This window comes from Trematomus bernacchii, unplaced genomic scaffold (assembly GCF_902827165.1).
Source record: "Trematomus bernacchii unplaced genomic scaffold, fTreBer1.1, whole genome shotgun sequence".
NCBI lineage: Eukaryota > Metazoa > Chordata > Actinopteri > Perciformes > Nototheniidae > Trematomus > Trematomus bernacchii.
Window position 1 is genome coordinate 10,672,006 of NW_022987698.1, and position 16,937 is coordinate 10,688,942.

Sequence of the window (16,937 nt, forward strand, 5' to 3'; positions counted from 1 at the left end):
TCCATCCTATATTTGTCGAGCAATTTCACAAAAAAAGACACTGTTGGCTTCTAGAAAATAACTCACAGGATCATCAAAGTTAATAAGATTCGGTCATCTTGAGTATAATTATAATGGAATCACTAGAACAACTCAAGACGGAAAATATTTGATCTTTTGTCATCATAGAAGTCGTTGAATTAGTTTGTCTGATACAAACTATATGGATAGATATCCCAAGTAAACATTTAAGGCTTGCAGTTCATTTGGCATGTCTGGATTTGTTATCCTATGCTTCATTAACAATTCCCACTCTCCAAAAGAAAAGAAAAAAAAGGCCATTCAATGCATCTTGGGAGTAAGATCAAACTTGAAGGTCTGGAGTCAGCAGGGGAGCCTTGGAACCTCGTGATGAGGAGGAACAAGACATTACATTGTTCCCAGAAACTATTTGCCAGATTGAACAACCTCAGTGGTCCATGAGCCGCCCCAGGTGCCCTGAAACCTAAATAAGAAGAGCAGTGGAGTGTGGTGCAAACTCCTCTGTGAGAGTGAGAGCGGTACCCTGTGGGCATTGTTGCTAACAGGTCAATCGTGTCCAATGGATCAGCACCATCTAGCATGTTGCTATCCAGCCATGCTGTGTTGTGGTAAAGAGAAACTAATTTAACTTATTAAGAAGAAAGAAAAAAAAGATTTGGATGATTTAAACCTGAGGTAAATTTGATGAGAACATAAAAACAAGGGTTTGTATCACAGTAGTTACAGGAAAGGCTGTGTTTTTGTGCAGCGAGTGTACAAAAGGTCTGGTTTAGAGGTCTGGTGCAGATGACATGCAGGCGAGGAGAGAGGGTGGTTTCCATGGAGCCTCCCTGATCCTCCTGAGAGACAGCAGCGTGGATTATCTTAAAAAGACGATAACAATCATGATAGGGGGGGAAAGATATGCCTGAAAGGAAAACATTTGGATTGGAGTTTTCATTTTAAAACAATCGCTTGTGTGGACATGTGTCCTGCACTGACTTGACATATTTCCAAAGTGTGGTTTTGGGTGTGTGTCTTGCTTACACTGGCACATCTCTGCTCAGTGAAGTGAGGTCACCCATTTTGCTGAGACTTTTTCTGGATTGAAAACCAGGTTTTTCCTTTTTGAATTCAAGCTGTGGACAAAACTAACCAATCCTTCTTTTATTAGTAACAACAGTTTTCATTAACAACCTTGTACAGTGCATTAACCTTTACCTTTTATGTCCTCATTGTTGATGTTATTTGACAAGAATACTGTTGTCCATTTAGGGCAGGACACTACACTGCAGATTTTTTGTATATGCTTTATCCAGCTGTTAATCTGGAATTGATATCGTAAGGAGGCTTAGACGGGATCAACAGATAAACTGGATGCTCTAGTTGTTGCAGGGTCTGGGATTTTGACAGTGAGGATAATTTATTATGTGTGTGTAATTGCATATTACACATTAATAACACGTCCACAAATCATGCATCGTGTAGAGAGTATTGAACAGGGAACACTGGAGGTGAGGGAGGGGGAGGGGGAGAACAAAGGAACCAGAGGAGATGCTGAGAAAACATGGTGTGTGAGAGGAGAATGTTGCTGGGTTTTTCAAAGCCACGGATGATCGTTTCTCAACGCTTTCTCGCATTTCATATATTCTGCTGAGACACAGCAAAGCATCTTTTTAAATGAAGAAAAAACGAGTGAAGGAGGAGGGAGGATGGGAGGGAGGATGGGAGGGAAGGAGGAGGAGGAGGAGGAGGAGGAGGCAAGGGAGAGGCAGCAGAAAGCAGGGGGAGGAGGGAGCGCTGTTGCGTCTGCTGCCGCTGTCATTCCGCTGCTGCGCGCTTCAGCGGCAGGAGGGTGTGCTGAAGGGAGGAGTGTGGAAAAAATCGGAGGAAAGAAGGACGGAAGGAAAGGAGAGAGAAAGGGAGTGCCTGGGCAGCACTGCAACAGCTGCAACTGCAGCAGCCTGTCAGGAGGAAAGAGGGAGAGAAGGAGACAGAGGGAAGAGAGGAAGGCTGCAGGATTGCCTGTAGAGGTTTTTTTATGTATGCTTTTGCACAAGGAAGGAGCTGATACGGAAGCCTTTTTTTTCTCCCTTGCTGATGCTTCTCTATATGGTCTCATGCAGGAGGCATGCTTGGAAATAGTGTGAGAGGCAGAGAAGGAGATTTGAAGATGGAAAGGACGGATAGCACAAAGGCATACGGCCAAGCAGATGGCAAAGGAGTTGGTATGGCTGCTAAGAGAGCAAAGTCCGGAGTACCCCAGAGCTCCCAGAGGGGTGAGCTGAAGGTTTACCGCGCGGGGAGCTCTGACGGCAGGATACCACTGCCCTCCAGTCTCCGGAAGCAGAGGTCTATGACAAACCTGGCGGTCCTCACTGATGCTGAGAAGAAGTTGCACCTCTATGAGCCCAAGTGGTGTGATGACATGGCCAAGACCGGAGCAGGGCAGAGCAAGATGGGCAAGCCAAAGACAGCAGGGGGGGGCAGCAGTGCCGGAGGGGGTGCCCCTCTCTCAAGAAACCTTTCCAAATCTGAGCACTCACTGTTCCAGGGCAAACCTAAGCCCTTCAGCCCTCTGGCTGCTCCATCTGCTCTGAACAAGCAGAGCCGCATACCGCGTGCCCCTTACGCTGAGGTGAAGCCCCTGAGCAAGGCACCTGAGGATGGGAAGTCAGATGACGAGATCCTCTCCAGCAAGGCCAAGGCCAAGAAGCAGGGAGCTGGAGCCGGGGGGGAGTCTGGGTCCAAAGGCCATGGGGAGGAAGGTGGAGACAAGAACTTCCTGAAGGTGGACCCAGAACTGGTGGTGACAGTGCTGGGCGACCTGGAGCAGCTGCTCTTCAGTCAGATTTTAGGTGAGTACAGCAAAGCAGTGTTGATAACGCCAACACTCCAGAGTCCCTACAGTACGTGTGGCGGCCATGTGGCTTTCAAGATTTCTCAGTGCTTGTCGGCAGCACGCCCCCTTAGATAGCACACGGCACCTGCTTGCTGCTGCAGACCAACACTGCTCCTAAACGGATTAAATGAAGCTCTCCGAATGAGAACAAATGGAAGACATCCCTCTTGTGCTGGCAAAGCTTGCTCCTCTTATTTCATGCTGCATCAGTTTGGTATTTGATTAACCATTTAGCTTTATGTGAAAATGCCAAAGCCATAGCTCTATTGTTCCTGTTCTTCCAGCATGTCGCTCAGGTGGCTGGGGCTTGCTGCCATTGATATTGTGAAAGAGGCAAGCTTATATTGCTTTGCCGGCTGATTGCATGAAATAAGCCAGAGGGGTTGGCGGTTATTACCAGCACACTGATCCCCTTAATAAAGCTCTTGTTTGCTGCAACATGTGCCGATGCACTCGAGGGTCCATCCCCTGCTCCACGTACACTTCCATCAAAAGAGAGATGGGAAAAGAAGGCATGCCATATTGAATTCATTTTCGGCACACAGACACATTTAGCCTCCTCCCAGCTCCATTCATCTGTAGAGCTCTGACAGATGGTTTACACCCTGTTTACTACAGCGGTGCAAATGGCAGAGAAAATGGCTTTCTCCCTGGTGGTGTAGGTCAGGTTCATCAATAAAAGGGCTCCATGAACAATAGGGGTATTGATCATATTATAGGGGGTTATAATTATGATGACTTCATCTTCTTTGTTGATTTGTTTGATTTTTGCATTTCAAAGCTGGCTCCTTGTTTAATTGCAGGTTTAGTATGTGTCTGATATAGACCTGTATTCCAGAAAAAGTGTCTTTGTCTGTGGAAACGTACATGGAACAATCCATTATAATTAGAATCTAGTGTACGTGGGTTTTTGTTTGTTTTTTTAAATAGTATTTTGTAGTTTTTTTTACAGATCAGACACTCAAATCTAGTTGCCATTTCAAAAGCTATAAAGAAAGAAACATTACCCTCTTTAATGCATAATACTGTGAAAAGGCTTTTAGTGTCAGTGTTATGGTTCCAGATTACACTACTGACACAAGGTCCTCTAATTTAAAGAACAATAATACTACAGCGCATATATCGTACACATAACGTCGTTGCATTCATTCGTATTCCTAAAATCTTGTCATGCACAAATCTGGTTCAAGCATGTCATATACAGACAAGCATTTCATGCACTCTTCAATTATTTGTATTCCCTTGCTTCCAAATCATCAGGAAAGCATGTTCACTTCTGCATCTTAATGAACACATCTGTGGTGATTTAATCTGTTATCCATGCCTCATTAGCCTTACATGGACATCTATCACTCATGTTGGTCACACTTAAGTCAGCTATGAACTGTAAACAATAACAAGAATAGCTGCTTTGCATCATTACTTTAAAATCACACAAATGTCTAAGGCGCCGTTTACACGAGGAGAAAACTGCTTGTATCTGCATAGTTTCGCGTGCGTATAGCCCTATTATTTACACGAGGCCGATAGAAACTGACCCCACAAACAATAACGGGTCCCAAGGTGGATAGATTTGCAAACGAAACGCTCTGGGGGGTCAACCGAGTCCGTGTAATCACCTCTATACGAATATTTCCTGAAAAAATAGCGATAGCCCCGCCTCTCCCCACCTCTCCTGCTCACTGCTGTAGCAACTATCAAAAATAGCTGTGTTAATTAAACGCACCAGGGGTTCTTGAATGAAATAATATTATAAAAGGCAAACCAGAATTGTTAACGCCCAATATACTCCTTAAACAAAATAAACAGAGTCAGATTTCATGCATTGATCCATTATATTGACAAAGGAGGATCTCACCCGGTGTTTGTAGAGAATATCTCTCTTTCTGAGCCGTCCTCTCCACAGAGACGTGCTTCTTGGTCGGGATGCAATATCCACAGATTCGGTTTCTTTCAGTTTCTTTCAGTTTCAGTTTCAGTTTCGGGGCTTAAACAGAAGGGTAGCCATGGCAACATTGCAGCGGGGCTGCTCGGGTTGCTCTTCTTCGCGGCTTTTGGTGTATTTTGGCGGAAGTTACAGCGCCACTTACAGTCCCAGCATATGTACTACAGCGTTTCCAGCGGCCTCGTTTGAACAGACACGTTAAATGAAACAAATGCATGTGAACGGAAGACTTTTTTGAATACGCATACTGTGCATAAACGCAAACGGTCCCGTGTGAGCGGGGCCTAAAAGCTCAGTTGAATTGGGAACCACACCCATGTCTCCTTTAATAGCCTATTTGCATAACATTTGCAGCAGAATGCCTCTGGCTGATACATCTTCTCTCCTCAATGTAACACTTTGACCTCCCTGATTTTTCCCTAATCAATCGAAAGTCATTATTCCTCAAATTAATTATTTATCATCATTTAAGATGATAATCCCATGCGGGCCTTTGACACGAGTCCAGTGCTTTTGTGCTCATAAAGTAAAAACACCACCAAATGGAGACCTGCTGATGGAAAGGCGGGAAACTATCACAACAAGTTTATAATTAGGAGAAAAATATCTTCAATTACAATAATGATGTGTTGCATTAATGGAAACTTTAACTGAAGACTTGTTTTCTGCATTGTTGACTGGAACTTTTTTCCTAACTCTGCATTCACAGCTTGTTACTGTAAATAGATGTTTCTATTAATAGTCTGCTTTACAGTCAAGGCCAGCTTTATGCTTAATACAATGCTGTGCTTCTGCAGTATATCTCATTATAAGCTTGCTGAATAGATACTTTTATTTCGGACCATAAAGGATCTCTTTGTTTACCAACATGACATCAAGACATGGTGAACACAGTTATAAGGCTCATTTATAATAGTGATTTGTGCTCCGTGGCTGACATTCAGTACTTGATCATCACTGCCTCATCACAAGATAACAAAACTAATCAAACATTTCCATCCTGATCAAATAGAATTGTCATGCTTTTATTTTATGGTTTGATAGTCTCACAAAATAATTGCAATTTCTGTTTAGCTCCCATTTTCTAACTCTTCACACAGAGCAGTTGTCAGCTGGGTAATAAATGAAAATGTACCATTTGGAAATATTTTCAAAGTGATGAATGGACTATGAAAACGTGTACATTCCAGGTCATTACGACTCTAGATAAGATTAGAGTAATGCAGACATCAGGACTCCTGGAAAAAAAGGGGGTTGAGCAAACATAATTTCATTGTAATTATATGTGATCTGTCATGCAAGATCTCCAACGTAGCGCTGGCCTACAGCTACTGTATGTAGATTCATAGTGGAGCAGTAAAATGCTATATGGGTGATGAAATAGTCACAGATTGCATTATTTCAAGCTATACATGCATGCAAGGGTCAAACATGGTTTCCTTTTCAATGTACGCTAATGGTAAAGTTCATATTTTTAACATGAAAACAGTCTCGTAGGCTAGCTCTGTTTTGAATAGGTTTTTCTCTTTGCCGCTTCTACAGTACACGTTTTAAAAGTTTCATGGGCAGAACATCATTTTGCTGTAACGTAATTGCATTTTTCTGCTTGTAGGGACGTTGGTATTAAGATTTTATAGGAAAATAGATTGTTCTAGCCAATGAGTGACAGCTGGACAAAGTATGTGACCATCAAAAAAGGAACCTCCCACATCTCCCTCTTTCTGAAATCTGTGTGTGTGTTTTCTTTTCCTTTTTTTTGGTGCACATTGCCACAATTGGAAATCTCTCACTGTGTCACCTGCCATTAAACACTTGAGCTCTAGGTCTATTTGAGGTAAAGTAAACACATCCTCTTCTAGTGTTGTGCCATGAAGCAACCTCTCTTTATTCTTGTCAAGTGCTTTAGATTCCCTGTGAAATCTCAACAATAAAACAGGCTTTAAATGAACTCTAGAGGCCAATACAACTATGTTACCCTCACTGATCGTTTTGTTTGTTTATGGAAATGTGGAGGCTAATGTTTCAATTAATCAGGGCACTAATGTTAATTTTGCAGTTTTTGTAAGGTTAATTACAAAGGGCATGTTAACAGTATTTTATAATTAGTTTTCTTTTAATCTGCCTGGGCACAGTGTCGATATTGAGCACTTCCTGTGGTTGAATCATTCATCGGTCTTTCCCGGTCCACATCTGCTTCAGTATTCTGTCCGAGTGTTCCTGCTTGGAGGCGTCACTGCATTGCAGAGTGCCAGACGACTGTCAGTCACTGCACAGGGACACAGTGCACAATGCACACACTCCAAACAGCTGTGATGCACATGTGTTCTCTGTGTCCAGGATTCAAGCTTGAACTTATTCCCAGGAATTCATCTTAAATAAATTAGCATTATGCCAGAATAAGCATGTGGTTAGCGTTTGTTCATGTGAGGTTACCCAAAGATTGATTTACAGAGTCAAGGACTGTCACGGAGTACTTTTTGACTCTGGTATGTTTGCCTTGAAATTATTAGATGTTATTCTATATCTCCCTTCTCATGATCTCAAATAAATTAAATATATTCTGGGTGAGACCATGTTTCATAGAATACATATGAGAATACTCAACGTGACAGCTAAATGTTATCTGATAATGTCTTTATTTTGTTTTCAGTCAAACATCAGATATTGCATTACGAAGACAGAGTGTGGATGCACTATATACATATATACATACAACTCAAAACCACAATGTTTTGTTCTTAATAATTGATAAAAGATAGATCCAAATTCACCAATTCTACTAAACAGTGTAAGTTATTCAAGCCACACAATTTATTTGAGTCTGTCACGCATCAATTTGTGTCCAAATCTCACTTAAAATGCTCAATATAAGATACACTTTTAGGTGTGTTTCATTATAATATGACTATCATTGATTGATTTATATGGAAGCAGACAATTCTCAGGGTTTCCAAAGCCAATGAAAATGATTACAAAACGTATCGCCAGTGGAAGTGAATGGATGTGGGTTATTATTGTAATAATAATAATAACGGTACACAAATGCCAAGAAGATTATTTATTGCTTTTTCACTGAGGCCATAAATGTAATGTATTTGAAATTTATGCTTTTGAAACTACCTTATGTATCAAAAGTGCTACAGTAACAAGTTTGGTTGCAGATTTGGACTCCTATCTCCAGTGCTTGTTAACAAAAAGGACATTCATAGATGTGTTCTGAATGTGTGAACTGTGTAAATGTTTTCATGTGACAGTGCTGAAGTAGTTGAACTTGTCTCTATGAGAGCAGCACATTATTTGACGTGTGTTCCCCTGACATCGCCCCTGTCCTCCAGCTATTCCAGTTAATGCATTGAATGTTCATTTCTTTCTTCCCAAGGGTTTTTAGCCTCCACGCTCTGCAGTGGAAAACCCCATCTCATTTTGGTCTGAGACAGGGTGGTTTCTCTGATTTGTTACAGCTAACACAACAACAGTCGTAATTGCACTGTAATATTGATTTGACATGGTCATGACCGACTGACTGCGCACTTTACATTACACGCAGCTTTGTCCAAATACGCTGACCTGCAGTGAAATCCTTCTGGCTGCAGTTCAGCGTGTTGTTAGCCCTACAGCTTCAGCTGAAAGACTCTGAGTTAATGCTCAATACAACAAAACCAGAAGCTTTGAGAGAAAAAAACTCCTTGAAAGAGATCCTGGTGTTGCATGAATGTCAGAATACATCCCCCTGGTGGGCAATGTGAGGCAACCTTTCAGTATTTCATTTTCAGGATGTACCATGTCAGTGCAGAAGGGGGGGGTGGAGCGGAGGTTACCGTGGCGAGGGGGCCCATGGAGTGAAATTTGTCTGCCTAATGATGTGAACATACGCTGGCTGTGTGCTTACACGGAAGACACTTGTCACATCAGTCTCAAATAATGCAGGGGGAGGCAGGAAGGGTGTGCATGCATGAACTCTCTTATAACACAAACACAGAGAGCAGGATAAAATCGGAGTTTTAGTTTGACCCTCTAAATGTTTCATAACCTTTTGTTCTGCATGACTGACCCACAGACCCCGAGTCCCAGAGGAAGCGGACCGTGCAGAATGTCCTTGACCTTCGCCAGAATTTGGAGGATACAATGACGAGTCTGCGGGGATCCCAGCTAAGTCATAGGTAACAGCACTACATCTGCTTTTGAGGATTTGATATTGTATCCTAATGCTGTATCCTGCACTTCTGGCTAATATCACATACAAACAAATGAGGGTAAATGTTTTGTTAATGAAATCTCAAAACCCTGAGCCAAATTATTTTCTCTTTGGTTTAAACTGAAAAGCAACTCATATAAACAAGCACTGGACAGTTTGTTGGATCGATACATGACACAATCATGTGTAAACAGTTGTGCCGTGGCTGTTTGGAAGGATGCTTGTGCACATCTGGCTTCCATCCTTCTGAAACAGCCCGGCTCTGTTTCATGGTCAGGACTTCATTCTAGGAATCTCTCTGTTTGGCTCTCATAGGCAAAAGGCCCAGGAATTAATTTGAGAAACAACCACAACACAAGGCAGTGGTGGAGCAGGACAGGTCTTTGTTGTTTCATTTGGACATATGTTTGGATGTCCTGTGAAACATGAATGTAACATAAACATATGTCTGGTTTCTATCTCTTTAAACCTGCACTGATTATTTCGTTTTAAAACAGGATGTATTCGGAATTATTATAGAGGATTAAAACCAAAATTGTACAGCTCTAAACTGCTTTTTTGCACATACACATTAACAGCTGAAAACTTCAATATTTGTAGCAAACCAAAATCCTACCTACATAACCAGAAAATACTCAAATAAAGATGCATTTATTGGGTCGCCAGAAACATGATTGAATAAAACTCTAAAGTTGCTCTGTGTCTGCTAAAAGGGTAATTACTCAGTGAGTTGTAATTTATTTGAATAAACACTTTATTAATGGCTTGATTAATTCAAGCCTCAACAAACAAAACATTACAATCAGCTAAATATAGCCATATATTGCTCATCCCTCATTCATTCCATCAATTATCTTCTCTGGGAAATGTTGCAATTATATTATTTTGCCATTGGCCAGTTTTGTTTATGGATGCTTGAGAAGACTTCTTGTAATTCACACCACTATTATACAGTAGTTATCTACAATCATACTCATTGTCAAAAGCAAGACTTCTCACTCAGTTTCAGTACTGGACTGGCAGCAGTGAGCCTCCATATTGATAAATTATCCATCAACAATGGATAAAAATACTCCCATGCTCGTAGCCTTTGCAATATTTATTTGGGTGAATTGGTTCATATGTTATGTAACCTGCAGACACAGCCATTTGGAGGACATTTCTTACCCTGACCCACTTACAGGAGTGACTAGGAATCTTTGATATACTCCATTCAGAATAATAGTGTAAAGTACATGTTTTTGGGTTTGGTCATGCAAAGCAGGTCCCTCTGTCTTTGTGAAAGTGTTGCGTAAGGAGACAGGGGGAGCTTTGTTGCTCTGTAAAATCAGAGCTATCAGGCCATCCTTCTCGTTGTCTTCGGGTCCTGAGAGGCCACATTTCTAGCTTTAGTCCCTGAAGACGATACGCCACCACTGCTGTATCTGGGTCAACAGCGACTCAATGCCACTATGGGTTTCTTTGAAGGACTTCTGAAGATAGTCAGCTAAATGCCTCAGGTACACTGACCCTCTATGTCTCTCCAGCTGTATGGACAGCAGTAATGTGGGCTATGACAGCGATGAGACCAACGCTCGCAGCATATCAAGCATGTCCAACCGCTCCTCGCCTCTCTCCTGGCGCCACGGCCAGTCCAGCCCTCGTCTCCAAGCGGGAGAGGCCCCCTCCTCCACGGGCGGGGGGTACCAGGGGAGTAAGAGCTGCTCCCAGTACACGGCGCAGACGATGCCCGCCCGCTGCTCCAGCCGCCTCAACAGCACGTCTCGCATCGAGCTCATCGAGGGGTTGGACGACCTCAAGTCTGGTTACCTGAGTGACAGCGACCTCCTTGGAAAGAGCCTGCCGGATGACGACGACAACCTGGCTAATGGGTAAGAGTATCTGAAGATAAGCGTGGGTTTGCACCTCTTGTCACCATGACAACATGATTAAATCAGTGGCTGTGGAAGACTGCATGCCGGTTTGTCCTATAGGTCTGCACCTTGTTACTTTGAAAAGGTCAGTTAGAAGTTGTCGCATTACATTTTACTCAGAGTAAGCAATAAGGTTATTAGTGTCCTGCTGTTATGCTGATCATTGTTCCATGCTGCATTGCCATTAGGATGCATATAGGCATTTTAAAGTTTCTATCCCAGCTTTGATTTTAAACTCATCTCTTTTATAGTATTATGTATTGTGAAGTTTTTACATGAAATAAATCCCTTCATGCAGTCAAATACTTGCTGGTTGATAAACATTTAAGCTTGTAAACACTTATGTGTTTCACATAATGACACAAAAGCGTTGAACCTCGATCATTTTAGGACAAAACCCCTTCTGCTTGTGGGTAAACATGTAAAAAACAGTGCTTTGGAAAAAGGCTGCTGCAAACCTTAATTTTCTTTCTGAAGTTTGTCTGGAACATCACCATTTTTCCTCCTCCTCTGATACCCGTGGTTTACGCTAATATTATGGAATGCTGCATCCTACAAGTTGACCTGATTGGTTCCTTTAATATGTGACATATGTGGCATGTTTTTAGACTGTCATTGGTGCACTACAGCTCCAAGGCAGCCATCATAGACTTATTCTTTCACGTATGATATGCCTTGAAGTATAAAGAAAATCAATATGGACACGTTAACAATGTTTCAAACTTGATTTTCATTGGAGAGGGTTATTTATCATTCAACAGTTGTGCAGACAAGTCGGATGAAGTAAGCTTTTCATGCCGACATCGTGGCTTTCTGCTTTGTGTTATCTCATCTTTTGCACTTCTATCAAAGAGCTTTCATCAGCAGTCTCTTTTTTCTTCTCGCTGTTTAAGGATTTTTGCCCATAACATTGTCAGACTTTTTCTTTTGCTGACAGTGAGAGAGAGAAGGCCTTCAGAAGTATTTTCACTGAGGACTTGAAAGCTCATCAGGTGTCCTCTGAGTCACAATAGATTCTCCCTCGTCTCTCACTGGTATAAACTGTGGAGCTTCTGAATCTTGAAGTCACATCACATCGATTGTGAAGCAACAAATAGTTACTATAGTAATACTTTCCTTTTTTTAACAGGAAGGCTGCTTCTCACAGTTTCTCTTCCTCATTGTATTCTTTGCCTTTTCGTCTTCCTCATGTTCTTCACACTCTGCTTATTCTTTTTTATTTTCACCTCATTCATCTCTTTACACTCCTCGTATTCCTAGTCTTTGTGTTGTCATGTTTCTCCTTTTCTTTCTCCTACTTCGCCTTCTTCACCTTTTTTTCGTCTTCTTGACCTTCACCCTTGCTTCCCTCCTTTCACATCCCTTGTGGTCTTTCTTGAATTCCCTCTCCCGAGGCGACAGCTGAGGGAGAGAGGCAGGGAGAGAAGGAATCCAGGACAGTTCTCCAGTGTGATTTAGCAGCTTTATCGCTGTTGCACATGCAGTGGGATTTAAGCTCAGCCCCTGGAGCGCTCACTAGTCCCTTCTAGCCAGGTCACGTTTTTACTACCGATTGCAGCAAGGACAAGGAAAGAGATGAGACACATTTAGATTAGAGTAAAAATTGGAGCAAAGAAGAAAAAAGCTAAAAAGGAAATGGGTCAATCAAGTTTCATCAAATTTGGAGCTGAGGTGAATGAGACCAGCATCATAGGAGTGCTATTGTGAATGGTGAAAAAGAAGTCTTGCAAGTATTGTAGTAAATGAAAAACAACTACAAGCTCCATGTGAAAAGGTTTGGTATTTTGTCAGGAGAAAAGTGAAAAATACCAGACAGCAGATAAGGTCAGGATTAATCGGGGATTATGTCTTTTGGGTCCATTCCTCACAGTAACATCCGTGCACTCGAAATCCATTTAAATCTGTCCTGTATTCTGTCCCTCGCTGCGTCAGCACTTATGTGGTGGTTCAAATGATTGTGAGAGGTGAGTTGGGGACTCGCCTCTGCTTTGCAACACCACTGGCACTGAAGATGCTAATCATTTTATGTAACTATGTTAAAAGATGCACCATCATGCTCAGCGTTATGACATCAACAATCCCTAAAACAGGAATGCAAGCCAGGCGATCCAAATAATAGAACAAGGAACAAGTGAATACATATTTAAAAGTGGGGATGCAAGGCATTGGCCAATGTCCACTTTATTTACTGTCATCGACCCATCTGCAGATAAGCTGAGATGAGCCAATGGCACTAGACGATTATCTGTTTTTATGTGACTTGGTACTGTTGGTTAAAATACTTATCATTGAATACTGTAGGTTATTGCATGATACATGGGCTTTTGTAAAAGTTATTTTTTCAGAAATGGTTGCTTGTCATTGTCACAATATTTTATTCAATGAAGTTTCATAAAGTGTTCATTGAAAGTTAGTATGATGAATGGCTGAAAGACAGACATTTCTCAGATAAACATCGGCATTTGTTTTGGCATCGCCCAAATAGTTATTCACAACATTGGTACAAGCTAAGAAATGAGCAATTGGTGCCTATTTGTCGACCATTGTAGGTCTTGGTCAGGGTTTTTTAACCTTACATTTTGGAAAGCCTGCATTGCCTTATGTTTATCCCGTTTTTCCTGGCACTCCAAGAGCACACATTCTTATTTATAGTTAAGTATACAGTGCAACCGGCCATTTATTTGTCCTAGTCCATTAACCTGTTTTCAAGGTGATTGTGAGGCATCATGATGGGTGCCATGGGCCCCCCACATTAGCTTATTACCATTTACACCAAGGGGACTATGGGTGTGTTTGGATACATACATGGTAATGTCACGAGAGTAATTATAGGATGTAGTGGCTGCCAAAGCACACTAGGGGCTATTTGGTCCATGACCTTGAGTAGGTTGAATGCTTATTTTCGGAACACTGTAGAAAAACTCCTCTTATTTGTATGGTTTACTTGCCTGTGTTTGGATTAATTTCACTGCAAAGTATCCTTGCTTTTCTTGCAGGAATACTGGAATGCTGTTCTCTATATCAAGAATGAATACATAAATACAGTAACAACCTTTGGTGTAGATAACTAGCTAATCCTGTTTTTGTAGCAGGCACTTGCTCTAGTTTTCTCCTTACAGTAGGCTCTTGCAAATTCTGTGTTTCATTTGCATTTCTAGGCTACTGTACATCCCCTGTCACACACTCACAGCTCGGCTCATTGAGAACCATTAGCTACCAGCCCTTGAAAATAGATCAGGCTCCTCTTGCGTAACCATGGAAACCAGCTGGTAATCGGCTGTAAGGAGAGGTGCAATTTCTGTTCCCTTTCACTGGAGCCTCAGTTTAACATATTTATGCCTTTCATTAATCTGAAATTAGCCCCATTTATAATTAGTAGAAAGATACTTCTTGCTAATTAATAATACTGTTGGTGATATATGTTGCTTGTGTAATTTATAAGACCAACGGGTAATGCTTGAAACTGTCTGGACAAAGACTAAAAGTGTTGAATTAATAAGACACAATGCATGTTGTTTATCAATGCATGGAACTACAGCACAACGCCTGATGTCTAATGGATATTGATGAACCCGCAGCAGACAGTGCTGGCTTTGAGGCTGAATGTGAACACACTGACAGTAATCACTGCTGCTGTGTGTCTGCCTCATCAATAATCTGAAGCCACATACATCCCAATCTCCTCAAGAGCTTTATCTTTCCATCAGAGAGCAATGATTGCTTCTCTACATCCAAAACACAGCTTAATGGTAATCGGGTTTGGCCAAGTTAGGATTTTAAAAAGCCTGTTTTATAAATCATTAAAGTAGCATATCTGTTTGTTCCTGGGAAACTGGGATTATCATTATGAGTATAACTGATGGTCATTGCACAATATAGCATACATACCCACAAATAAATGTCAACCTTACACAAAGCTGCATTCTCGATTATTGGCCATTAGAGTATAGAAAACTAACAAACGGTTGAAGTGCTTCATAATGTTTTTGTTAATGTAAAACAGAAATGTGCCTATTACCGCATCCGGCAGACATGGAACACAACCATTAAATCACCGGCTCGAAGACCTGTAGGCAATGTTTGCCCTTTACAGACCAGCCACACCACAAATATTCAATAGTAACTGTGTCTTTGGTCACTTGAACATAGGTCCCTTCAATTGTTTACTCTTGTTTGAGGCAGTGCTTTGGTCTTTAGCCGGCCAGACATTTGACTTTCTTCTCAAACCAGACACAACCTTTGTCTGTCTGCAGTTGTGAGGTTAGGCAGTGGTTTCTAAGGACTTATTCCCTGAAAACGTTTGGCTGCCGGTGCAAATGATGTTGTTTAGAGTGGCTCTTGCGGGCGATGAGTTCAAATGGGCTCAAAATCTCTGCTCTTTTGGGTAGTTTGTACAAGCAACCCCTCTCACATTGTGCACAGAAATGTGATACTACTTTAGATGTATCAATAGATTGTGAGGGTTTACACTTGTTTGCATTATGTTATGTTGAAAGCTGGTTCTAATTACTGGTCCATCACCACTACAATCGAGTTAAATCACTGTTTCCCTGGTACAATAGAAAGTATTTGTTGTTTTAGATTGCATGCATATTCATTCAGTATAAATCTTTACTGTAACTGTTACCTCAGACGTGGTAATCAGACACTGTCTGCTCGAAATGTCTTTCATTTTTTTTCCTTACACTTAATTTTATGAGACTGATTTCAACTTCTTCCCAGAGTGGCTGTGTTTCCTGTCTCTCTAGTGTTGAGGTAGCTACTAATCTAGCCTTGACCGCGTCAAGAATCATAACTGCTTCCTGTGGTTACCTTCTTCCCACCATATTGGCAGAGTTTCACCATCACTCAAATGATATCATCCCATTGCAAGCCATATTTAAACACTGCTCGAGCAGTTATCAAATTATATTGCTGGTATATGGTCAGTTTTTTCCATATCTGGTATACAAATTATTACCACTACTCAGCCTTCAGTGTCATTTATTGTAGTGTTCAGTCAATTATGGTTGATATTTTACAGGCACTCAGCTGTATGTAAGCACAGGTTAGTTTTACATGTCTTACACAGATGTTCATCTGGAAAATTAGTTGTTTTTCCATACTGTCATGTATTTGATGGGATAAATTCAAGTCTAATGTTTGTAGCAGAACATGCCTGAGCACGATTATTGTATGTGACAGATTTACGTGTTTTCTTGGCAGATTAACAGTTCCAAACATGTGAAATTGGAAGATCTGATCTAAAAAATAAGGCAAATGTCTTTCAGCATTTGGTTTGGCTCCAAAATCCTTGGCTGAAGATTTGCTGAAGAGTAGCAGCAACAGGCACTTAGCTGCAATAAAGAGCTATTGATGACTGCAATGCATCATTAGACGCTGGGGTCTTGCATAACTTTTGGGCTTGTTTTTGTTGCATCAGCCTCTCTTAAATCCTAAAGGACAAGAATACTAAGACTAGTGATTCTGTACCTTTTATAGATAAACAGGATAATCCGTCATGCACCAGATTTTCATTAACCTCAATTGGTTGGAAAATTAGGGTTTGACAGTATTTCTTATGAAAGTCACTTCCAAATGACTACAGTAAGCATGGACTGTGCAGTTGCAATTGCTAGACCTGCTTTAACAGATTTGTTTTGGCGACACAGGGCTGTTAATACACTTTTGAAACACTGTTTTGTAACAATGTTTATATACTGTAGTAAACATGTAGTTGCCTTGATACACATATAGCAATTAATTTGAAGTTATATTTCTGGCTACCTCACATATGAAAATTGAATGTTTGCTCTCCTTTTAGCTCTGTTTTGGTCTCTGCCAACTCCAGAGGGAGTATATGGCTCAGTTAGCGGCTAAATGTTCCTCTATGATCACAAGCTAGTCACAAATTGTCCGTTTGGTGCTGGACAAATAGTGAAAAGCCAATGTATTGTAGCTTTTTTGCTAAAAACAGCTGCTTTGAAGTTGTGAGCTGTAAAC

At 41.3% G+C, this 16,937-nt stretch overlaps 1 protein-coding gene across 3 annotated transcripts in view; it reads left to right on the top strand.

The window, feature by feature from the left end:
* Positions 1–1,884: 1,884 nt before the first annotated feature.
* The window catches only part of nav1b (neuron navigator 1b), a 54,448-nt gene continuing 39,395 nt past the window's right edge, over positions 1,885–16,937 (top strand). For all 3 annotated transcript variants that reach the window (XM_034138810.1, XM_034138811.1, XM_034138812.1), the window contains exons 1-3: positions 1,885–2,858; positions 8,905–9,007; positions 10,569–10,913. In XM_034138810.1, coding sequence (XP_033994701.1) covers positions 2,132–2,858; positions 8,905–9,007; positions 10,569–10,913 — 1,175 coding nt within the window. In that variant the 5' untranslated portion in view covers positions 1,885–2,131. The remainder of the gene's footprint in view (positions 2,859–8,904; positions 9,008–10,568; positions 10,914–16,937) is intronic.